This window comes from Coturnix japonica, chromosome 1 (genome assembly GCF_054131305.1).
Source record: "Coturnix japonica strain WE chromosome 1, WE-NBRP24, whole genome shotgun sequence".
NCBI classification, from domain to species: Eukaryota; Metazoa; Chordata; class Aves; order Galliformes; family Phasianidae; genus Coturnix; species Coturnix japonica.
In genome coordinates, this window is record NC_140663.1 from 27,265,079 (window position 1) to 27,290,500 (window position 25,422).

Consider the following 25,422-nt stretch of genomic DNA (forward strand, 5'->3'; position numbering starts at 1 on the left):
GCAGCTTCTATAGTAAACCTGACAAATAGAATAAAAAACCCAGACGAATATTGTTTGGACAGTGCAAAGCCTTAATTTTGAAGATACACTGAGTTAATTAGGTCACTCTTCCAAAATGTTTTAAAATATCTCCTTAATTTGCAAACGTATCTTTTTGGTCTATCATGATTATTTTTTTCCTTACTGATTGACTGTTGTGCCAGATAAAAAGGCTTGGTTTATGCCCTTAACTTCAGGAACTATCATCAGCATGGCAAAAAAAGAGAAGCTTAACCAGAATGATCTCCAGGTGACATGAGCTCACAATGTACAGGGAGCCGTGCTGGACACAGACAAGCTGGATCTGGAATCTAGAAGTAGCAAAGTTGCTTATTTCTACAGTCATAAAATGCAGTATAAAATTGATGGACTTACATGGAGCAAATGTGAGCAATGCAGGCTGAGATCCATAAAATACTTTACTGTCCCTGATTCTCTAAACAAAACCTGTATGGAAAATGATTTTCTTTCTCTAGTCTCAAGTTAACAGGATGCCAGTAAGGCTCCAGTCAAAAATAAAGACAAATAAAAAAGGGAAAAAAATAAAATAAAAAATGAAGCACAATGAGATTTCCTAGTAAACTATTTGCTGCAAGAATAAACACTGCTTATGAAAAATCAGTTATATCCAAATACAGCTGCCCAAACTGAAGCTGTTAAAATTTCATAGGATGGAAAAGTACTACCATTATCAACACAAACTCCTTCCCATTATCATTTTGCATGGATTTATTAACATGTAATGTCCTGTACTCATTGCTGTTATTAAATGGAGCTTTTGGTGGTTCTCATAACACAATAAATTTCTTCAGCAAAGACAATTTTAAGCAAGCTAGTAGCTTAAAACTTTTACAGACTCTATCTCAAAGCCACACCAACATGCACTCACTATTTGTCTTTGCTTTACCTCGGATTTATATTTGGTCAGATGGGTGCACACAAAAGTGTCATACATCTGGAGCTTTAATAGAGCCCCAAATCAGCAAAGAATATGCTGAAGGGTGAAAAAATCATGGCAGCCTTGCATACAAATATATACACTTGCCACTTGCCCCAGTGTTGTAAATATGCTCAACGCCATCTATGCAGATTAACACAGGCACAGAATGCCATTTACTGATCAAAGGAAATGACTTGAAAAATCTCCCATGTTTCACTCAATTTTTAAGACATTATTGACCTTTCATTTATTGCTGTTCAATGAAAATGTCATGCAAGATTCTCACAACTCTACGTATGTCACTAACAGACGAACACCTCCACTGGAGGTGGAACCAGCAAAAGTAAATGTATTGTGTGGCATACAGACTTAACTATCTTAGCTTGCTACTACTGGAAATTCGACAGCTGAATGGGCATAGCATCCCTCATGTTTGCCTCTCAGTATCCAGAACCCACTATAATTTAACTCCAAGGAAATCCTGGTTTCCACATCACAGCAAGTGGCGTTTTTCAGACTTACACAAAGCCACTGCACGACTTAAAGTTCATCCAACCTAGAGAGACTCAAGATTTGAAACCTTACAAACCTATTTCAGCTACTACCTCACTTCCTTTTGCATTAGATTATTCTGTTTGATCATAGGAAGTGTGGAGGAGAAATAATTCATCTTGCCAGCCATCAGGCAGATTCCAGTAGAATCTATTATTTGAAAATACAAAGCCTACCTCCACTTGGAATGGATGATATGCAATGGATTTCCAGCAAGTTTTCCACACACTGAATTGTCCAGAGTTTCTGAACTGATTTGTACTTCATAACAACATGTTTCAGCAAATAAGAGGAATATAGTGTTCAGAGCAATGAGAAATACATTTGCTATATTTATAGGCACCAAATGCTCCTGTGAAGTTGTTTACAATGGTTCATTTGGTCATTCACAAATGGATTGGCTCTGGTGTGGAAGACAGTTTTAAATATTCAGTTTTCATCCCATAACCATAAAATAACTTGCGATAAAAGAAAAGCAATGCCAACATCTAATATGCATCCAATCTAAACAGACTGAAGTCTGAAGAAGCATCATTTGTCTTCAGGTGGAGTTGTATTGGTATTCCATATGGAAACTGAGTACTCCCAAGTGCTACTTTTGGTCTCTTGTTTTTCAGCCTCCTCCCTTTAACTTTCTGTCAGTACCCAAGTCCATGAAGTCAGACAAACCTGACTTCTTTATAATTCCAGGCAAACAATGCAATGTACATAATCTGTAATAAAGTAATAGCTTTACCATACTATATTCTTGTCATTATTTCATTCCGTTTAATGTTTCACGTAGATATTTTGTAAATCTAACCAAGATTAACTTTAGAAGAAACATATAAGTGCTCCTAAACGCTACCACCCTGTTATTTCATTTTGCAAGCATATCCCTCTCACCTGTACATGAATAGTCATCAATGCGTATAAATCCTGTTTTGCAGATGCACATGAAGGATCCTGGTGTATTTACACACATGGTGTTCTCCCGACAGTAGTGCTGCCCCTCGGCACACTCATTGATATCTGTGAACAGGATAAAGAGGAAGATAAGTCAATTTCTACTGCATTATTTAATATAGTTCCATACCCCACTCCCGATGATAATGAGTTCCTTGACAAGCAATGTATTTTGGAAAGTTTTTTGCTTTCCACTTTTAAACAACTGCTTCAAGTGTTCAAACAACAGGAGCAGCATGAGCTTTCTGTGAACAGCTGTTAGTGGAGTTACAAAGGAGATTACAGTGGCTTGGATCTTTCTTGAGTCCTTTTGAAGTGCCCGTGCTGCTATTTCTGTGGTTTAAAGAAGAACAGAAAAAATAACTGGAGGCCCAAAACAGGAGACCAACTGCCTCAGCACAGTAGTGGTATCCATCACTGTATTGGTGTAGTCACTGCAGGTGCCAGTACAGAAACACACTACTGTGTATACCACATGCCTTGGAGCTAACAGGCACTGCTGTTTGGGAAGGACCTGTAAGGAATATGATAAGTTCTGCAAAGACACCAGAGATTATTAGAAGTTTATTATAGAGCTATGAAGTAGGCAATTAGTAACTTCATATATTTTACAAACTTTCTAATATATAAATGCGAGTGTGTGAATACATAAATACACAGATGCACATACAAACACCATATCTGAAAAGAACATGAAAGAATATGGTTTATTAAATAATGTGTGCTCTGATGGAGAAAAGATGCAACTTGATAAAAATATTTGTTGGGATGGAACACCTTCAGCACCATTAAGCTATAGAGGAAACTCCAGACATCAGTCACTGTAGTTATGGACTTCAAAACCTAATTGGTTTGGATACTCGCTTTGGCTACAAAATTAGTACTATTTATTGTGCTAGGCAATACTTCAGTGGTAAGACCGAGAAAACACCACAAATAACAAAGCAGCTTCTGCACACTATTTTTATGCAGCAAAGAATAAAAGTAATATTAATTTGGAAGCAATCAGTAACATGCTGTTCCCATAATAGCAATAATAAAGACAGCATTATTAACATGCTCTGTACATCTAGTTATATTGTCATGCAGTGTGTCTTGCAGTGTGTCACCGAATCTTACTAGAAAAGTATGTCACAAATCAAAGGGGTGTATTGTTGGCCGTGTTTTTTCCTGCTCATCAGTTTTAATTTGCTCCCTATTTTCAATGCTGTTTACAGCTTTCAGATTTGAAAATAAAATCTCCAGATGGAGAACAGTGTGGTGTTCCTGAGTTTGATGATAGTTCAAAGCAACAGGATGGATATATAAACTCAAATCAGAGTTGACTTCCTAAATGCCAACAATATTAATTCCTGTACTTTTCTCCTGTTTAGGTCATATGCTTTCCTTCCAAATCTTCCTCCTCATCCCAGCCTTTTAAAATCAATGGGTACTCACTCAGTGTACTCACTGACTGCTTTTACCTTTACATTTCCACCAGAAAATTTGCTTAACAGTACAAAAGAATGTGACACATTGACTACAAGTGATCCTGTTGTCATTTTTCAGTTTCATTCAGCTTCAGAAAACACTTCTGTTTTTCCCAGCATATACGGTCCCAGTTTCTCCGCCCAGTGCAAACATCCCAGGGACTCTACTGGAGTAGCTGGCAACAGATCACTAGAAGTCATGAAGCTGACAAGTGCTCAGCAGGGTGAAGCCAGGCTATTTTTTCACAAATCCAGTTCCCAAGAGATTCACAGCCAATAAACTTCAGCTGGTTTCCTTCCTTTCCCTGTAAGCTCTGTAGGCACGGAAGAATCGTGTACATACTGGTACTCATTTGGAAAAGCACTTGTCATTTTCACACACACACATAAATGCAAAAATAAATGTGCACTCAGAGCGAGCACAGTGAGCATAAAGAGGCAATGCATTTTTTGCAAATGAGCAAAGAAAGTGAAAGAGAGTGAAGCTATCACAAGTCTTCCACAGTGGGAGCTGTTTTGCACAGAAAGTGGAAAGTGGCCCAAACTGCTGAAATAGATACAGGTGCTCTGCAGAAAAGTAGATGTACAGTTCACACAAGCAGTTGGCAGCAACAGCACATGCCTCAGAAACTCCCACAAATGATGCAGCTCGTGGCTTTCACTTTCCCAGTTCTCAACTCCATATTAAATTAATGGTGTTGATTTATATTTAAGTAACAACATCAGTCTTTGAGTAATTAGGGGCCTTATGTTCTTTGATTCAACAGACTGCCTATGAGCCAGCTTTGACACCAGTGGAAAATTCTACTTAAAAATCCAAAGCCTCAAAAACATTAAATAGGACTTTCTGCGAACTGCATTAATGATTGCTTTGCTGGGTAAAAAGCCACAGGAGACCAAAAATGCTAATGGTTCAAACCTCCTAGTTTGGAAGTGTTCTAAATAAAAGCTTTCATTTTGCCAACGTACCATGTATTGAGGTTTTGCAAAATGTTTTATTTATAGTTGGATTTATTTCAAAGCTTTGCTTATTCACTTGTTATAACAACAACAAAACAATCAGGTTAACTTTGAATTGAAGTGCTTCATTCAAACCAAGCTGATTTCTTTTTCAAACTGATTTTTAAAGCTCACCAGAAAACAAAACACTTTCCCTGCCAGCTCTCTATAGTGCCCATGAAGAATGTGAAGAAAATAAAAGTACTACAGCTACTACTTCTTTATTATCTTATATTGGCACCAAAACACCCCAAGCAACTGTAAAAACTCCATTGCTCCACATCATGGACACACATCTGATAAGAGGTTGCTTTTATGAATAGTTTGCAAGTTTATATTAAATTACACTGCCAGTGGACACAAAAGATAATTAATACAAAAAGAATAATGCAGCAATCAAATGACTTGTTGCAAAAAACTAACAAACAAAAACAAAACCAAACAAAAATGTGTAATTCCATTCCCCCTCTAGAACTCTACACGTTAGCTTTGTATATATTCAGTTAAAACTGATAGATTGAAGATTGAACTGGGGCGGAGAAGAAGTTCAGTACCTGTTCTTTTAACACTACCAAAATAGAAGTCTTTTTGTCCTCCATACCGGTTGAAACACCGGTTTAGCCTTTTATTCACCTTGAGACGCAAATGTACTCATACAACAGAAAACCTGATGTATTTCTTTATCTATGAAAGCCTACAACATTTCTCTTAATTTACCTTAATAAAAGCCTTCTTAGCATATTAATGCCCATTAATGTCTTACTGCTTAGCCAATAAGATCTTTAAGTCCATCAGTTCAATGGAATGGATGCACTACACCAATGCTTCTAAAGATCCAACAATAAGGGTTCATGTACCTTAAGTCTGTGATGTGATGCTGAGCCACCAGCTAGGACATACTGACAACAACGTAGTCATGGAGAATATCAACCTGCTCTGCTGCCAGTGGAGTAGATGAAAGAGGTACCTCTGGGAAAATTGGTTAGTGCAGATGTATTTGGAATCTGCACTTCAACTATTTACTTATAGATGCAAAAACTTCTAAACCAAAGTCCTCTTCTTTACCACTCAAGCAGTTACAAAATTTATGCAAAATACATAATCCAGGAAAATTTTCCCTACTCCCCTTACTGCTGTACCCTAATGAGTTTGCTTCCCTAGAATGAAAACCCCAGTTATGTTTAACAATCCCATTAATAAGAAAAAAATTGATCTGTAATTTATAAGTCATTGCTGACCAAAGCCAACAAAGATTCTCCTTAGGCCTCAACATCCATCATTACCCTTATCCTCCCCAAAAGCCTGCCAGAACAAATGAGACTGGTACTAACTCAGTAAATCTGTGCCGCAAAGTGAAGAGGGAAATCTGCTTCCAGAATTGAGGATCCCTTGTAGATAGTGTCTTGCCTCCAGTCATTTTCTTTAAAATTCACTGGTTATCAAGCATAAAAGGTCTCCTTGGTCACATTTACAGAGGCATATGGCTAGCAGGGAGAAGCTCTTACAGGATTTTTGCAACAGATAGTATTAGGTACATAGGAGGACAACAAGCAGGACCATTAAGGGTCATATATATGAAAATGTATTTCTAAGTGCATTAAAAACTACTCTGCACATGAGAGCAGAGTAGTTTAGACCTCCTATTAAAATTCAAAAACAGAAAAACTTTTTTTGTTATAGAAGGATCCATCTTGACAGCCCATAAATGGGAAGTTCCACGTTTACCTGCTGAGCAGGGCAAAGTTTTTCCACCTTTCTCACACAAATTCATCAGCAAACATCCATGCTGACCTGAAGGCTACACTGCTAAGTGCAAGGGTGTCATTTGCTCACCTTTCCTGTGAGCCTGGGACCCCTCTGTGAGAATTCCAAGGATGGATGCCAGTATTGACAGTCACTGCAAACAGACTTCAGTTTATTATTTTTATCACTACACTCATAGAAGTAGAATCTGTTCCCTGACCTAGAAAAAGGGCATCGGAAGATCAGTAGATGCTAGTCACCTGGTAAGGGAGGACAAAAGAGGAGAATGAACAGTGAGCAACCAACAGCAACCACTGCCGGAGAAAATGTGGATTCAAAATCAACACAATCTCTCCTGCACAAAAGAATAAAGTTGACATTTTCCTCTCTTTATCTTCCCTCCACTGACAACAGTCCTTTTCCCAGCTTCTCTGGCACCTTTCACCTGTCTGAGTAACTTCTGCCATGTCTCCTTCTTTGCTCATGTTCCTTTTCCTCCTGTTTTCAGCCCATCTCTCCCCAGCTTCTTCTACTTAAAAGAGACAGAGTAGGCTTTACTAGCTTTAAAGCAAGTTCCCATTGGCTCACTCACCTGTAAAAGTATTTGTTTTCTTCTTTTTGCCACCAAGCATACCAACTCATTCTCACACTTTTTCAACTTGTTCAAGTTTTAAACTCCCCACTCCATTGCTTCCATAAAAACGTTCATAGTAGGGTCTCTCACAGTTCCCCAACAGTACTTATAGACACTTATTTTCTCCAGGCTCCCTTCACCGTCACCATATCTTGCACACTTAGTTTTTTACACTAATCACTTCCTGTACACACCATTTCTCACCTGCAGTCTAAGCAAACAAAACACCTCTGGGCTTTAGCCAAGCCTTTGCTGCTTCTCCTCCCACCAGTCTTCTTAGGCTCTCCATCATCAGTTGAACCTAAAGTTTAACTACCACTCTTTCTATAGTGAGTCACAAATCAACTGCTGCTCTTTTGTTTCACTTTACCATATCCAGCACAGCAGATTTTCCAGTTGACATATTCCACTTCAGTCAAAATTGGGTACTTTCTCACAGTCTCCTGTGCTATTTATCCCATCTGACCGCACTGCCTAGCTGTCATCACTCACACCTTGTAGATCATTGATTCTTTCTTCTCTTCAAATACACAGTCCTGTACCAAACCAGTTTAACGTTATCAACAGATAGTAAAAGCCTAGAAAAATTACTCAGTGAAAATGTGTATGTTTTCTGACTTTGCTGGCTTTCTTTTTCTGTCACTTTTTTCTTCATTTTTAGATTTACCTTTCTACAGTTCCTTCAAAAGAGGGAAAAACTAGGACCTGAGTCACAGTGTAACTATTCTTGTGCATCAACTGCAAAAAAACGTATCACATGTATTGAGTTCAAACATATAAAATAAAAAATTAAGTATACATGAAAAAAAAAATAAAAAAAGGAAAAAATACTTTCCACCATCCACATTACCCTGCTTCCAGCAAAAAAACCTGAGCCACTGTCTCACTGTAATGATGTACAGAGAGGATAAGAGCTTAACATTAGAGGAAATGGGCAGCCACTTGTGTCTATTGATTTTTATTGAATTATTAATGGATCTTAAGAGAAACTGAGTGAGTTGGATTATAAGCGTTAGCACTCTTGTAATTGAACTAATAAGGGGTTGTTTTAGCTTGACTAGACTGCTAAAGCACCAATTAGACTAAAAATAAATTCTAATTATTGAATTCTCATATAAGCTGTGCTCTTTTCTTACCCCCACTTAAACTGCATACTTAACATATATACATCCATACATGGTACACAACTTGGTGGTCTTCCCTTTACGTTATTTTAAATCGCTGATCCTTGGCTGAAGTTCATGATTTTTCTGCCTGACTCCTACAGCTTGAGAGCAGGCTATTAGAATTGAAAATATGCTTAAAATAAAGTCAAAGTCACTCAAGGTCTACAGTCCTTGACAGAAGCTCCAGATAGCTTTGAAAGGATACAATACAACATTATAGCATTTCAGAAATATGATTTTCAACAGTACAAAGACTTGTTTTTATTTCACTTTGCCCCAGTTTTTGAAAGAGAAGACAGACTGTTGAGAAAAAACTGTCCTTGTTAAACATGCAGTAGGAGATAGTAGTGCTCAGCAGCTTCCCATGCAAGTCAGACTCTTGGAAGAAAATGCAATCTTCGTTTCAGCCTCATGAAAACATTGCTGGACTCCACAGACATTATGCATTTTAAAAATATATATCACAGGAAATTTTTGAAAACAAATATTGTCTGCCATCATGTAATGTTTTACTTGGCAAACTGTATCTTCTTACTATTTAATTTCTTATAATTAATTCATATGGTAGTGTATACATGATAAAACAAGTAATTATATATAGCTATCTGTCAGACATGAAAGTATCCTGGGGGCTCTCCTTAGGCACCAAATAACTAGGCTGATGTAGCTGCACATTGAGAATAAAAATGATGTTGCATATGATTAATTAGTGAATTCCAGAAATCAGAATAAGTTACTGAAACTACAGCTCATGATCCATTTCCCTTCAGCAGCACAGTGTGTTTGATATAAGCCCATTAATTTCAACTGCTAAACAAATCCTTTTAAAAAATGTATATATATATGTCAGCATCTCATCATTTTCAACCATGAATTTCAATAATTCTCTTAATACTTTGTTTTCCACTATTCTGAAAAAGAATGAAGAATGAGAGTATTTTTATGAATAAACTATTAGTATATATCAAACTGTACCACATGTGTATTTTAAAACTTGTCCTCAGAAGAAAGATGTATGCATATAGGATAGAATCTATGCTAAGGGACCATGTGGGTGGGTTAGACTGCATTTGAGTTTGGGCATAATGTAAAGCATGTAGCATATTCCCACGAGCTATTCAGTAAAATACTGTCTTATCTACAAAAATAAACGTCAGTATCACAACTCATCTCTCAAAAGATGCCCAACCAGCTGGAGTATCATAACAGATACAATTTCTGTGGCTGCTATTGCCCTGCGTGGTTTATAAAAGTCTATATTTTAAATGTACTCTGGTTGAATGTCTATCATCTCTGTGCATTTGTTACAGCTCTTAAGGATCCATCCTCTACACACCACAGGATGTACTGCACATATAGACTGAGGTTGGAAAAGTTACATAGGGATTCATGTACCCTTGAGCACAGTGGAATCATCTAACTCTTTCAGTAGTCATACCACAGCTACAAATGAAACAAGAACAAGATTAAAGTTTCATTTGTTTTCTCTCTTATTTAGATTGCCAATTCAAACACTTCTTATGAATACATTTGCCTTAATTTCTCTTTACAGAAAAACACAGCATGTGTTTTTATTGCAAGGAGAAAATGGTTAATGATGTGTAGGAGAAAACCAGGAACCAGAAGTGTATGAGCTTAAAAACAATTCTACAAAAATCCCTTTGTAAAGATATGTTTCAGGTGCTTTTTTTCTTAGTAAAACCATTGTCACATCCTTCCCATAGAAGTAATTAAAATCAAATAACATTGAATCACAACCTGAAAACTGTAAACGTACAGACTTTGCCATTGTTATAGGCAGTGGAGCTGCTGGTGCACAAGTAAGTACCATGCTTTGTGCACCAGTGACAAGCATATTTCCATTACGTCCTAAGTTAAGAATGTTTTATCATCTTCCTGAATAAGAACTGAGGCAGATAAGCCACATCGATACATCAGAATTCATCACATGTAGATTTCGCAGTTACATAATGATGGAAATAAGTTGGCATCTTCTGCCTTTGCTAAGAAAAAAAATATTAATAATTGATAATGCATTAACTGCTTAATATGAATATTTTATGTTTAATATAAATACTTTAATTGCTTTTTAATAGAGATTTGAGAGGAACATCCTGCCTCCCTGGAATGGATGCTTTTCTATCTACTTTATTAGCTTTTCAATCCAACTCAAAACGACAAGGAAATGATTCAAATACTACCAGTTGATGTAGATGAGGAACTTTATTTCTTAAATATATGAGATATTGTTGCCACAGCTCACTTGGAGGGAAAAAAAAAAAAAAAAGAAAAAGAAACAAGATTTGTAAGAATTTAGGTAAGAAGAGAGAAATCTCAGGTGAGTTTCTCACCTCAGCAAAGCAGTACTACAGAGCTCCTAATTAGGACTCACCCAAAGAATATTGTGCATAGAGAAAAGACAGCAAAGCTAGCAAATAGCATGGCATTAATTACTCACAAGCTTTAAAGTAATATACTTAGATACTCAGGGCTTTATCTGTGTTTCAGATATCATCATCTAGTCTACTCATATTCTTTTCAATATTATACAGCCTTAAAGAGAAAATGTGTCATTGATTACTGCAGAAGGCCAATATGATTCAACATATCCTACTGCAATTTGGACCTCCTGATGAGGTCCAACCAAGCGCTGTTTCTAACCTACTTTGGAAAGACATGGTTTATCCTCTAAGACTTCTCACTCCCTTCAACCAAAGATTATTAAAATCAAGACAGCTTATTCAAATGCAGATCTCTACGCTGAAGACGCCCTTGAGTCACCCCTCAAGAGAAAATTATCAGTAAAACTGATAAAATTCTCAAATGTCGACAAAGTCACTCAGTCTTTGGTATTATCTCAGCTGCCGTTCTTGAAATCGGGACAAACACAGCAACAGAGAAGAAACTGGGAGTGTTACTGAAGGAAAATGGCAAGTTACAAGAAAAGTGGAAAAAATGTTTTCAAAAAAGGTATGTTTAATAATACTAAATGCTCCCAAATATTGTTGAGATAAGTTTGCTATGTCATGTTCTGTGCAAGAAGTACAACTGAATCCCCATGTATTAAAAGATGAATGTTGTGGCCCTCACAACCATGACTTAGATCTGGGACTGTGGCCAGCAATCAAGCACCCACCAGTAACTCATTCCTCTCCATCATCAGGAGAATCAGAAGAGTAAAAGCAAGAAAAAAAATCCAATGGATTAAGGCAAATTAATCAATTTAAGTAGCGAAGGAAGCAAAAAAAAAAAAAAAAAGGAAAAATAAGAAAATGCAAATGCAAATGCAGTAATTCACCACTTCCTGCAAGCAGACTGATGTTCAGTCTCCAAGCAACAGCTGCTTTAGCTTCTATTGCTGAGCATGAGGTTATTCCATGACATATATCTATCTGACCAGCTGGGGTCAGTTCCCCCATCTGAGTCCCCTCCCCTGCCTTTGCCCACCTCAGCCTACTCGCTGCTAGGGAAATGAGAAATAGAGAAGGCCTTGACACCACACAAGCACTGTTCAACAGCCAAAACGATGGTGTGTTATCAGTAGTGTTACAGTAAAAATCTAAAAGAGCACTTAGTGCTTACAAAACACCACTACATTCTCCCGTATTCTTACTCAAGCTTACCACCCTCCCTATTTAATCAGCAGTCTGTAGTAATGCTCCTAAAGTGAAATCAGATTTTGCACAGAAATAATTGAGCACTATTTCTAACTCAGAAACTCCAATTTCAAAAAATTCTTCCAGTCATTGTCCCCAAAATCACAAAGACACCTCCACATATATATGATTTGAGAAATGATGCAGTGTGTGCATATAGTTTAAGTTCAAGGATGGGAGATGAACACTTGCAGCTGCCACAAGCAGATTATTTGCAAACCATCTTATTTCAGCTGATGTCTAGTCTTGCTGCCTGAGTAAATTTCACTCTTCTGGGTGCACCAATATATCCTGGCAGCTAAGAGTCACAAACAGTATCTTTAAAAATTTCTTCAGTGTAGATCCACCACCTCAAACACAGTGGGCACTCAACACTATCTCAGATATATCATGGAGGGTGGTTATCATTTTGAGACAACTGCCAAGAATTCAGTATTCAAAGGCACCCATGCAGCATAATCCATACCCAACCTATCCGGAAGTTATCCCAAAACACACAACAACCTCAGGCAGAAAGTAGATTTCATAGTAACTGTTATGAGGCTTAGAGCATGCAAATGAGGAAATCCCAGCTCTTAAAAGTATTTCATTTAACAGTCCTCAAAGGAAAGTTAAATGTGACACAAATACTAATAAATAATATTAATACAAAGCATAAAGGCATCTACCATAACAGTATCTAAAGACATCACATAGCTTTGGAAAAGCATTAGTTATTTCTAGGACAGAACTGAAACTCTTGCAGCATTCAAAGAAAACTTACACAGCTTTTAAACACGAATACTGAAGCCAGCTTCCAATATTTTTATTTTTGTTCTACCTTAAGGAGAAGTTCTACCAATGGGAGCAGAAATAATAATATTTCTAAACAGGTATTACAGTCTCATTGGTTCCCTGCCTCTCCACATCCATAAGGTTACATCTTGACCTTATTCCCCCTGTTGCCAGCATTCACCCTCTACACTCAGTCAGTGATGACCAGTCAAAGCCTTCTGTTGACTCATATGCAAAAGGTGTACAGTTCCAGTGTGTGCTGACAGTATGGGACTCAATGAACAACACAGCCCTAACTTCAGTCTTGGCTAAGAGAACCCCACCTGGCAGGTTCTAAATCATATATGGTTTTAGGATGTCATTTTCTATATCTGTATACATGATTAATTTTGTAATATGATTAATTCTGGAAACAATGTCAGATGCACAAATAGAAGCATATAAGCTAAGAAATCTTCCCAAAAATTTGTGAATTCACATGAATTCACAAACCACTATATCCATTTATAATATGGATGCACTGATCTTGCATATGATAATCAACTGTGTCTTCATCTAAACATTTCACCAACAGCAATGATCAAGAAGCTTTCTATTTTGTACTTGTTACATGCCTGGCAAGTTCTTCTCATAGCAACAGACTCTAATTTGAGTGATGTGGAGATCACTAAGAGCATAAATTGTTTTTCTGCTTTTCAGTCAACGGGGAAAGAATGCAGCTGCAGGGAAAAAACAAAAAACCTTCTTTAAGCACTTGATTTTGCCATGATTCCATGGCTTCAGTGCCCCCCGCAAAATGGAAATGGCTGATGAGTTCCCTGAAATGCAGATCTGCAACCTTAGCCTCTGTGTAAGTCCCCAAGGAATGTGTGACAAAAATGACTGGTGCTGCAACAAAGAACAAGCTACACAGCTTGTCCTGGTGTCAGATGCCTGCTGGGAGGTTTATTTCTGCATGGCTTTTAGTTCTACTTACAGCAGGCTTCTATCAAGTGACTTACACATACACTAAGCAGAGATGATGCTCCTTTCATGAAAACAGACATGAATTCTCAAATCTAACTTTACAGATAAGCATTAATGCAGCTACTAATTTAAGTAAGCCACAGGAATTAACTTTTGCAGAATTCAGCTGAAGGAACTTCTTAAAAGGCCCCAATCCGTCCCATTTACTTGTCTGTCACCAGAGAATAGTTCTGGTATTAGGTGGTACTACAGAGTACTGTAGACTACTCAGAGACACTTAATTTTCAGATCAGCTGGCTAAATCTGAACCAAATTGGTACTAATGGTGTGGGCTTGCAGAATCAGAGTTTTCATGAGAAAGAGTAACAGCAAAAGGAAGACTGGCTTTCAGTGCTGCAGTGGGGATGTTTTGTCTCACAGGATTACAGGATAAGAATGTAAAGATATGAATTTTAGCAAAACCTCTTCTGATTAAGTAGCTGGTTGTTCCCTGTTATCAGAAGAGCCTCTAAAATTATAAACCACTGCTCAATATAACTTATTATTATTATTATTTTAGCTTATTTATTAATAAGCTGTCTAACTCGTTCATCACATTTAATAGGCCCATCACTCTAACAACTCATGAATCAATACAGTCTTCCCACAGCAAGTTACACAGTGGAGCTGAGCATCTTTGCAAGGCATTACCTTCACAGTAGGCATTGTCCTCTCGAAGGGCCCTGAAGCCATCTCGGCAGCTACAGACAGCTCTGTCATCTAGGTTCCGGCAGACAGAATGCTCCATGCAGTTATGTCCTTCAGTGCAAAAGTCATGGCCTATTCAGAAACAAATATGATTGAGGATTAAAAAGAATCCAGGGATTATAAACCACCCCTGTCAAAGACAGTGCTATCTTTTTCCAGTAAAGTCAAAGAGTACTTTTCTATTGTTCATGAGATACAGAAAACCAAATTGTATCAAGCATGCAGCGGATGAAAGGAGCAGTAAAGGCCACGGGATCAGACTGTCTCTAGGTCTTTGCTTCAGTTTCAGGTTATGCCATTAATCTGAAGGCAGCTGGATAGGTGGCTTGCTAAAACCTGCTTACCATCTCTTTGTCACTGTTAAACACTTTTACAGGACATTTCATAACAATGCATTTTTCTTCCTTCAGGCTTCTTGTTGGTTTTGTTTGTTTGTTTGTTTTGTTTTTGTTGTTTGTTTGTTTGTTTTTATTGTCGATGGTTTCTCTTTTTTTGGCCAAACTTTATAAAAGAGCTCAGTAGCTTAGACATTCATTAGCTCATTTACTAATGGAATTACTTTTTTTTCCCCCCTAGCACTTACGTTCCCAAGTGTTTTTGCAATCTTTCCCCATTTAACTAAAAGTCTTTGATTTACATTGACGTGTTTTGCTTTACTCTTCACTTTATCTTTTTCTTTCAAGCTCCACTGACTAAAAACTCTTCCCAGATTGCCTCTGCCACTTCATTTAAGAGAAATTTATTCTTAAAAATCTTACCTTTTGGCCTTCCTTATTTTCTTCTACTCTTAATTTACTATTTCAAATGTTCTTAAGTGTGTTTTCTATGGCAACTTAATCATAATTAATTAATTTTTGAGATTCTGAAGTTCTTTTCCAAGCTAAAAGATTTAGAATGAGCCTTTTAACTCAGTAGGTTGTTGTTGCTGTTGTTGTTTTTTAATATCTTATATTTGCTCTCACTGAAATTTATTTAATAAATCAGCCTTTATTATGCCATATCCAAGATGGCTGCAGTACCTGACTTGAAGATTCCAAACTTCCACATCTTTCTATTAAGGTATGATGTTTGTCTCCATTATTTTCTCAGCAGTCTTATTTGTTTAACATTTTCCTCTTTAACTGAAACATCAGAATTGGTCAATCAGCAATACTTCAATGGTCTTTGCCAATAATTCTGTCCTTGTTTCAAAATCTCCCATGGGAGAACTGAGGAACCTGGGTCAGGTTCAGGGCACCAGACTGGTGTAATAGCAGCAACTCCGAAAAGTAAGCGAGTTAGGATCAGGTTGTGACACTGACTTCTTAGGAAATAACAAACAAGTATTTGCTGGAGGTAGAGAATATTATTTTTAACACTCCACTGGGCTTCTGCTTCAAATTTTGATACAAATCATCTTCTATCCCTAAATTACATGAGTATGTTGTCATCAGAAAAGTCTGGGAAGAAAACTCTAACTCCAGTTTTGAACATGGGCAGATCATAAGCAATGTGAAGCAATAGAAATCACACTGAAAAGGTGAAAAGAAAGGTAAGTCCATACAGGCAAAAGGTTTTAGTAGTTAAATTCAATGACTGACATAGTCATGATACAAACATCACTGTAGTGAAGTCTGATTATTACAGTTCTTTCTTTTCTGCTATAGATAAAGAGACTTGGCTAATTTTATTTGTGTGATATTATTTACCATAACTACTGCAATGCTGTTGACTAACATAGTATTTATGTTAAGAGCAAAAAGTTCTGTAGTTCTACATGCATTACAGGCTTTTCAGTATTCACTGATGATAGCAAAAATATGTGTCAAGAGCAACCTCTGCCTATAGTGATATCTGCGCTTTGACCTTTTGTTGTCTTCCTCGTTGAAGTCTGAGTCAATAAGAAAGCAACAGTCATACTTTTTGATTTCCTGGTCTGGAATTCTTTGTATCAGACTGGCATTTCATACCTAAGAATGTATGTGCTATTCAGGAAGTGGATGATAGGATTGCTTTGTGGGGGTTTTTTTGTTTGTTTGTTTGTTGTTGTTTTCTAAAGATTCTTAACATTCATGTCTCAGCTGTATTAATGTTGCCATTTAAAAAATGCTTCTTTTTTAAAGAATAAAATCTATGTTCCAAGAGAAGCCATGGTAGCATCGTTCAGGTAGGACTGAAAATGATCAGAAAGCACTAATCTGACATATATTAAAACTTTCTAGCTCTGCCAGGCAGTACAAACACAGAATTATTTTCTCTAAACCACACAAGATTTTATAGATAATTATCATGAAAAAAAATTATTTTTTACTGTGATAGTCTTCAAGAGCTATCATCTTTTCTTAAGCTCTTTTCTTCTACTTTCTTATCTCTCTACTTGATGTCATTAATCATATCCTTCGTGGTTCCACTGAGCAGCAGCAAAACAAGTCTAGCTATATTCTTTTCACTGAAGTGTATCTAAAGTCAACCCAAGAATCTAACATATTCTTTCATGCCAGGTACCAATTTATCATTATTTAACTTTAGGAGAAGTAGACATATCCACTTGAAGTTGCAATTGATTATATCTTTGAAGACACTGATATTACTCCAGATCAAAAGACTGGACTCAAGACAGAACACTTTCAGCACCTTTGGAAATGACCAGTACTTGTGTAACAGATAAAGTCACACAGTGTACCAAACAGCACTAAAAGGTTCTGCTTGTAGATGCACAGTACAACTCCAAACAAATCAACACTCTTTGAACTACTGCACAGCACAAATTGCTCTCCAAAGCAGACATCTCAAAGCACTTTAGAAAGATGCTGGGGAACGCATTTTTCCAGTCTCATTTTGTTCAGACACCAGAATGAGCAAGAGGTAGAAAATCACTAATGATGCGTACAATTCCTTTGATTTTTCACCCACATCAGGCTAGAATTAAACACAGAGGAGCCAGGAGCCAGTGAATATGCCTTACAGAATTTACACTATTAGATACTTTACAAACAACTTTTAGACATCATGATGCAGGAACTGTCTATTCAGATTCACAAAGTCTATGTGTAGGAGTGTCATATCCAAAAAAGATCACAAAAAAGCCTGTGTAATCTATAAGAAAACAAAACTTCAATGAGCTTATATATGTCCTGCTATTTTCTTACCTTTACAGATTTTGCAGCAACTGTGAGATAATGGGATCTGTTGAGATTCTGGGCAGTTCAAAGGTGGACAACTGTCTTTTGGAATACGCTGCATTTTGTGGTCCTGTTAGATGGAAGCAATTGGTTGTGGTTGCGGAAGAAGATAAAGGGTAACTTTAGTTGGCTTTTGGCATTGTTATGTAGAAACAAAAAAAGTACTTATACTAAACCCAGACACCTGTAAAAACCATTTGAAAGGACAGCACAGCACAACAGGAGCATCAGGAACTATCCTGTGCTAAAACCTTTCCAAGTAAGAGAAAGTATAGAAGCAGTTCTCATTCTTTATTTTAGCTATCAGGCAACTTGCCAGGCACTGATTCCATCTTAGGGAAAAGGTTTCCTATTACACTTGGACCAGCATCTGGAAGCATCTAATGCCAAGATGTCATCTGAACATCTTCAGACACTTAATGCAGGTCACACACAATCACTGCAGTATGACCATAGTGAAATGCCTATCTTAGCAATCAGGCTGCCACAGAAACACCACATTTAATATCTTCTGATGTGCTCCATTCCTGATAAAGCGAAAACAGAAACCAAAGCAAACAAACAAACAAAGCAATAACACATTCCTCCTATGCCATGGAATCAACAATTCAGATAAAATATGAGCTCACTGAATTCAGGGCCCTGTATTTCTGCATGCAAAGAAATGCCTAGTGAATATGTTATTGCATGTATTATTATTACAGGTTTAGCATATGATTTTAATTCATCTTTAAACACAATATATAGAAATGAAATTAAAATTAACACCCAAATTTTACCTTAAACAATCCAGCCCAAACCTGAAATCACACTAAATAAAGCCAGATGCTGATGTGTACTCTAAACCAAAACAAACAAAAACCAGCAGTCTTTCAAAATAAAGAAAATAACTTTCAATATAAATAACACTGGAGTAGTCTGGAATGCTTTTTTTTTAATTATTATTATTATTTTTAAACAGATTTTAATTTGGTACAGAATCTCTACTTCACTTGTCTTACAATATTTAAACAGAAAAGTGCATAAGTGCATGCCTACAGCACACACAATTGCTGTTTATGATGTTTAAAATTACGTGCACCTTGAAAGAAGGAATTCTGCACACCACCTTGATAGTTCGCCATAGGCCTCCAATCATAAAATCAATACTTGTGCCAGTCCTATCAAGTCTGTCTTGTGTTGGGGTAACAAATTATATCCCTTTACGACAACTCCATTGTCACTATAATAGTGCCAACATATGACTTCCATGACACTTTAAAGTGCAGGGATATTCTACTCTGAAATGCTATTCACAAAGTTGCTCATCAGAAATGTGTACTTCAGACCACGAAAAAGGATATTATGAATCAAAGCTGCTGCTTAATATTTCTACCAGGACAAGCAGGCAGTTCACTAACATCCAGCATCATCCAGAAAACACAGATGAGCAACAGAGCCAACAGAGACATTTTGTTAATAGTGTGTATCTGCTACATACAAGAAAGATGAAAGATTTAACTTTTGATGACTGCAAATTAATCACAGAATTAATATCTCAGGTGCCACACTGAGAAATATAAGCTCACAGTCCCGAAAACAATATGACTGAAACATACATCTCCAAAACCATTTTTTGTTCTCCCTCCTTTTTTTCAAAAGATTTCAAAGTACCCACTCAGAGAATTAAGCTCAGATGAAAAGCAATGACAGTAGGACAATGGTCACCAGTTTTTCTTTGTAAGATACGCACTTTCTCACAAAGACATGAAGATATTTGAAAATTGCCAGGAATTTGCCTGGCGGGTGGATGGAGGCTCTCCCTCCAGGAGCAAACAACCAGGGCACATCAAAGGGAAGGCTGTAAGCAGGCTTAAGAGCAGAGGACAGAATCTGAACTCTATGTACAAACTGCCATACCATCATGACTTTGGTAGGTAGAAAGAATTTTATCCATCAGATTTTGACTCATTCTAGCTTTTGCGCAGCCATGGAGCTTGTACAGTGTTAAGTACATCAGTTAAACCCCCTGACCTCTGCTGCAGCTTCATGGAAGGAGTTTTTCCATGTTTCCTAAAAACATGCATTCAGTTTTTCAACCCCACTTGGCAGCATGCAGCTCCCTGCCCAGAGATATTCCCACCTGACCCCTCTGTCCCAGAAACAAAGCAGGGCATGCCACAGCAGGTGGGTGACTCAGCCTGCAGCCATGCCCTGTTGTATATGTTGCCCTCAGAATGCATTTGTGGTCTACAGTGCATCTTTATTCGTGCAGCATGATGAGGCCAACAGCATGGCTTGTTCTGCTTAAAAATCAAATGATAAGTCTTGTAATCTCCAACATAAGAAACAGAGATAGACATTCAACGTGCCCCTCTCTTTTCCTTCTTTTTCATCCATCTTTTCCACTCAGAATTATCCTGAAGCCTAAATTATGTCCCCATCATGTTTGTTCATCATTCGCACCTGGACTCAAAACTGTGGACAATAGCACTGCACATGTCAGTGGAAACAAAAAACAGCCTGGTGGGTCTTGTTACTGATGATGGGGAGGATATTTAAAAAGGAAAGAATGCAGCTCATCCGTCAAGCTGCGTAATCAAGGCTTGCAGCTATGCAAAGCAAATGTATTTGCAAAACTGACTGTGGAACTCAGAAAGACAAAACAAACATGGGACACCTGAGACGATTTTTTGGTTACCATTTCCTAGGGTGGACCTATCTGTATTTCAATAGTGGGACTTTGATATTTCTATCATATGATAATTTTTATTCTTTTTCATAAAAAAATGTTCTTACCTTGCACTCAAACAGAACACAGTCCCCTGAGCTTGAATACACCGTTTCTCTTTGTCCTTCAAAGTAGGTTCTGCCTTCAAATATGCACACCGCTTCAGGAGAAAATAAAAAATATCACAATGACTTTGTGTTAGTACTCTGTTTGTAGAACCTATGCACTTCTGTAGAGATAACAGCATTTTAGAATTTAAAAACTGATCCAGCTGCAAGAATATTCTAAAGTCACCTGCAGGAATCTGGATATCACAGGGAAAAAAAAGAAAAAAATCAGAGAGAAAAAGATGAGAGAACCACAAAGGCGTGTATAAATAGAAGGTGAAGGATGGTGGAACTGATGGTGAGGTACTCAGAGACTGAGAGGGCAGAAGGAATGCACTGCAGGTCACACTAAGAAGGTGTGGCTGCCTGCCTGGGTAAAAATAAAGCATAGAAAGGAAACTGGGGCCAGGAGCGATGCAGGGATGGGAACCACACTCAGCAGCCATGTAAAAAGCTCAGAGATGAACAAGGGGTTGGAGATGTGAGAGCAGTGCAGGCAACGTTAACAGATGACCAGTGTCCTGAGGAGGAATCCTGTCTGATGAAGGGCAATCGCAGAAGCCACATATTTGCATTTTGTTATCACAGCCATCTGAAATACCACCACAGACACTTCTAAGTTATGTAGCTTGATTATCTCCATTATTTACCACTACTGCTAAAATATATTAGAATATATGAATTTTACTACACAGGAACAGAACTACAGTGACCGTATTTATTTATTTTTCCATTTGAAATAGGTCAAACCACAAATGACAAGATGACCCAGGCCAGTTGGTTATGCCATGACCTGGCATCGTGCCACTCCTGCACCCTAACAATGGCAACATTACAGCACGTGTTGATGTGGCACATACCACAATGCTCACTGAAGTCCCCACTTGGTATTTAAAGGCTACATAAAATACCTGCAAAGCAAACCACCTCTTTGGGTTTTTTAGAAGTGTCTATTACTGTAACTACATTATGCAAAGTATAAACGCTAAGTAGTGTAGCTACTAGATGTAGGAAACAATGTCTGCCTCTGCTGCTGAGGACACAGTCAAGGCTGATCAGGGAAGTATAATCTTGAAATAACAAGAGTGGGTTAAAGTTCTAGAGTACATGTTTGAAGACTAATTCACTAAATCATTGCCTTGGAGATGTAAATCAATTTTACAGCAATTCATTGAGACAGATTTATCTATTTGGTTTAACAAGACAACAATTTGAAGACAATTTTAAAATCTCTGATTATGCAAGAGTTTCTATTGCCTGGCCTACATTAATTACCCTTACAGCTTTCCCCTTGGATTTTATTATTTATTTTTTACTTGCAGCTCCTTGATTTTGTAAACTTCTCATTATATTGTGAGCATATGACAAGTCATGAAACCAATATTTAAGAAGTGATAGGCAAAAACGTGACAAAAACGTTGTATGATGTTCCCAAATTTCCAAATGTGAGTTAAAATATCTTTTAAAATATAAAGTATCTTGTGTGAAATAAACATATGCATCCTTTTCCAGGACTAATATCACAATAAGCTTCAACATCCCAAATCTCATGAATGGCAGAGTTTGCTGTCAGACTCAGTGAAGGTTCTTAACAAAGGAGGGAGGCTTGGGCTAATAGAGGAAGGTTTGCATAGCATCGACAAGGAGGGATCACAGTGTTGAGAAAGCTTAGTACAGTACAGTGCTCTACTCAAGCTCCTCTAGAAAAGAAGTATGTGGAAAAAAAATCCACATAAATCTTTACTGGGGACTAGCAGATCTTGAATCCAGACAGGAGAAAGAAATCATTCAGTCATGTATGTCACTTCCTATATATTACTGGCCATGACACTAAGCCGAAATACTCATATATTAAGCCCTTTCCCCTGCCGCACACATTTCAGGCTTCCAATAAGTGCTGCAAATGACAAGAAAAAAAAAAAAACAAAAAACAAGTACAGCAGTATCTGAAGACCAGACAGTGGTCTGGACTGATAGCATATCCTTCTGCTTCAAACAAGCAGCCCATACCTGCTCACAAAAAAAAAAAGGCAAAAGACATCAATTATTTATTCTGTTGGAAGAAAATTCCCTCCTGAAACCAAAATATTTTCAGCATATTAATATGACAACCTATGCATCTTAAAAAATAAAAATAAAAAACATTAGTATCCGTGTTACCTCAAATCAGTCTGCTGAACCCAGTTACCTTATCAGCATTTGTAAACCTCTGGTTCTCCAGAGAAACTTAGTCAAGAAAATAAAAACTACCAGAAAACATCTAGTCTTGTGAAAAATCAGAAAGATATTTCTTATTTTACCAAAAATTCTTTCAAGTTTTTGGGAGTGAAATTTTCTTAACATGGTGCTGCGTTATCACAAACACATGCTTAACAAAACACATGGGCACTTAATCTACACCGGAAGCACTGGCTCATTGTTTAACATCACTTTAGTAATGGTCTAAGTTTGCCAGTGCAATTGGTTGTCCAATTTGGTGAGCACAGAGCATGTGTGGAAAGATTTCTAGTAAGATAAAGGTGGTAGTCTTCTTATCCCCCACTTTTCTCCTTGAAGAGCAAGGCCTACACCTCAGGCAGAGTGGCACAGCACACTTTTTCTGCCTCATGCCAGCAGCTGAAACAGCCAGTACACATCTCATGATGGTGATGCTTCATGTCTTTATTTTCCTACAGAAATAAAGATATTTCAACAACATGAACATCTGGACTAGAACAGTGTAATTGGAAAGTCCAGAGAAGATTTAATTTCTGCCTGTCTAGATGCTTCCCAGAATACTGTGATTAGTTTGTGATTGGTATCTCTCTGGGGAAACACATCATGTTTCATCTTCCTAACTCCTTTCATCTGACAGACCGAGTCACAGTCAAGAAATTACCCGATGATTAGTTGTTTCAGAACGTGATAGTTATTGCCTATGTAGGATTTCATCTACAGCTGAATTACACAAACCATTTCCTCTTGCCATCAAGCTTCCACTTACTCCTACTACTGAAAACAAAATATGTATTATTCAAAGCACAGTTTTCTAAGAAGGTGAAACAGGAAGCCTACAAAGCCCAGTAGGAAATTTGGCTATTCTTGATCTATTTATATACATATGATGATACAATAATAAGCATCAGTATGGTGTCTAAAAATATTATTAGCATGATTCGTTTATAGTCCTATGATTAATTTATGCAGGCGTAGTAATAATAATACAGCTACTTCTTCTAGTAATATTTATCACACCATGATAGCATGGCACATTCCTCACATAGATTCAGTGAAAAGAATTCTTGAACCCACTGGCTGTTGTGTTCACTCAGTGAATCACCTACAGTTTGTCAAACCATCACTTTCACAACACTTTTTTTCTTCCCACTGACCTCCAAATCACACTTTTCTTCTACAGTTATGTGTCTTTGAAATATCTACATAGAATCCATGACCCACCTAACACTTGTCTTCCATTCTCTGAGTTCACAGTACGTTACTTGTATGACTTCTCTCTTTTGTATACATATCATCTTTGATATCTAGATTGTTTTTGTCTTCCTCTGAGGAATGTCTCTACATTTCTGTTTGCTATCTAAGCCACTCTTGATTCAGACTTATCACCAACTGAAAGCAGAAAGTTTGAAAAGTTGATAAACTCCTTAATCCACTACATTTTCTTATATTCACAATTGTCCAATGAGTAGCAGAAATAACTGGGACCTCTGTGAAATCTTCCATTAGCTATGAAATCACAACTTAATTCCAGTAATTAATTCTATGTTTCTGCAACTTCACTCAAATATATTGCCAGGGTGGCATATTGGCATGGGGGAAGAGTATTAAGAAATAAATCTTGTTTGTTTAATTTTCCGACCTCTTCCTTGAAACTGTCCAGAGATCAAGGTTGAGGCACTGTATAAGACAAATCAATCCTACTTTGTAAGTTTACACAGTGTGGAACCTTTATGTGGCTTTATCTTAGAAATACAAAAATAATGGTCACCTTTCATGAATTTCTCTCTCTCAACTGTCATGCCATCATGAGACATGCTTTCACCCCTATTTCATGTATATTTGCAGGGGTGTCAGGCATTATTTCTTATGTGCTCAGTCACTGTTGCTCCTCTGTTGCTGCAGTCAGTGAGATTTGAGATTCGCTTCATCTTATGTCATCCCCAACAACAACTCAAAGTGATTTCAGACTTCAAGGAGGAAAATATACTGAAGGTGGTTTTTTTTCAGTCAATCACTGTTGAAAAGATATGTTTACATGCTCACCTTGCTCAGCTAAAAAATTAAATCTGACTTAAAATTTCTTTATGATAAGGAATCAATCCCTATCTGTATCTTATTTTATTTTTGTTAGCCAGAAATGCTGAACATCTCTATTGCATTGAGAACACAAATTGGTTGTCCTACAGTATTTTTTCGATCACTTAAGAGCAACTTTGATGTAAACCACCTCCATTAACAGGCTGTTTAGTCACATGGGAGAGATAATCTAAAATCACAACATCTTTCATCTACCTCTCATCTTTTCTACATTTTCGTTAATTGCTAGAAGGAAGTTATATAATTCATCTATCTAATATGTTCTTTGCAGGAAGTCTTCTGTGGAATTCACCAGAGCACTAGAACGAGAGCTATCTAAGGTATCCTTAAAGACCAAAAAATCATCTGAACATTGAAAAAAACCACATCAAAACATGACCCAAAATTCTGTTGGTTGAAGTTCAGCTGAGGCAAACAGACCTGACAGATGAGTAAAACTCAGTAGGCTGCAGGACAGGAAGTCTGGGAAGGAATATGCAACCAATCAAACCACTGGGCAT

The 25,422-nt window shown here is 37.3% G+C and overlaps 1 protein-coding gene across 1 annotated transcript in view; it reads right to left on the bottom strand.

The window, feature by feature from the left end:
• The window catches only part of NELL2 (neural EGFL like 2), a 140,036-nt gene that overhangs the window by 58,232 nt on the left and 56,382 nt on the right, over window positions 1-25,422 (bottom strand). The window contains exons 10-13 of the mRNA XM_015854888.3: window positions 20,570-20,661; window positions 17,759-17,861; window positions 14,574-14,702; window positions 2,417-2,542 (exon numbers count right to left, since the gene is read on the bottom strand). Of these exons, the coding sequence (XP_015710374.1) occupies window positions 2,417-2,542; window positions 14,574-14,702; window positions 17,759-17,861; window positions 20,570-20,661 (450 nt within the window). The remainder of the gene's footprint in view (window positions 1-2,416; window positions 2,543-14,573; window positions 14,703-17,758; window positions 17,862-20,569; window positions 20,662-25,422) is intronic.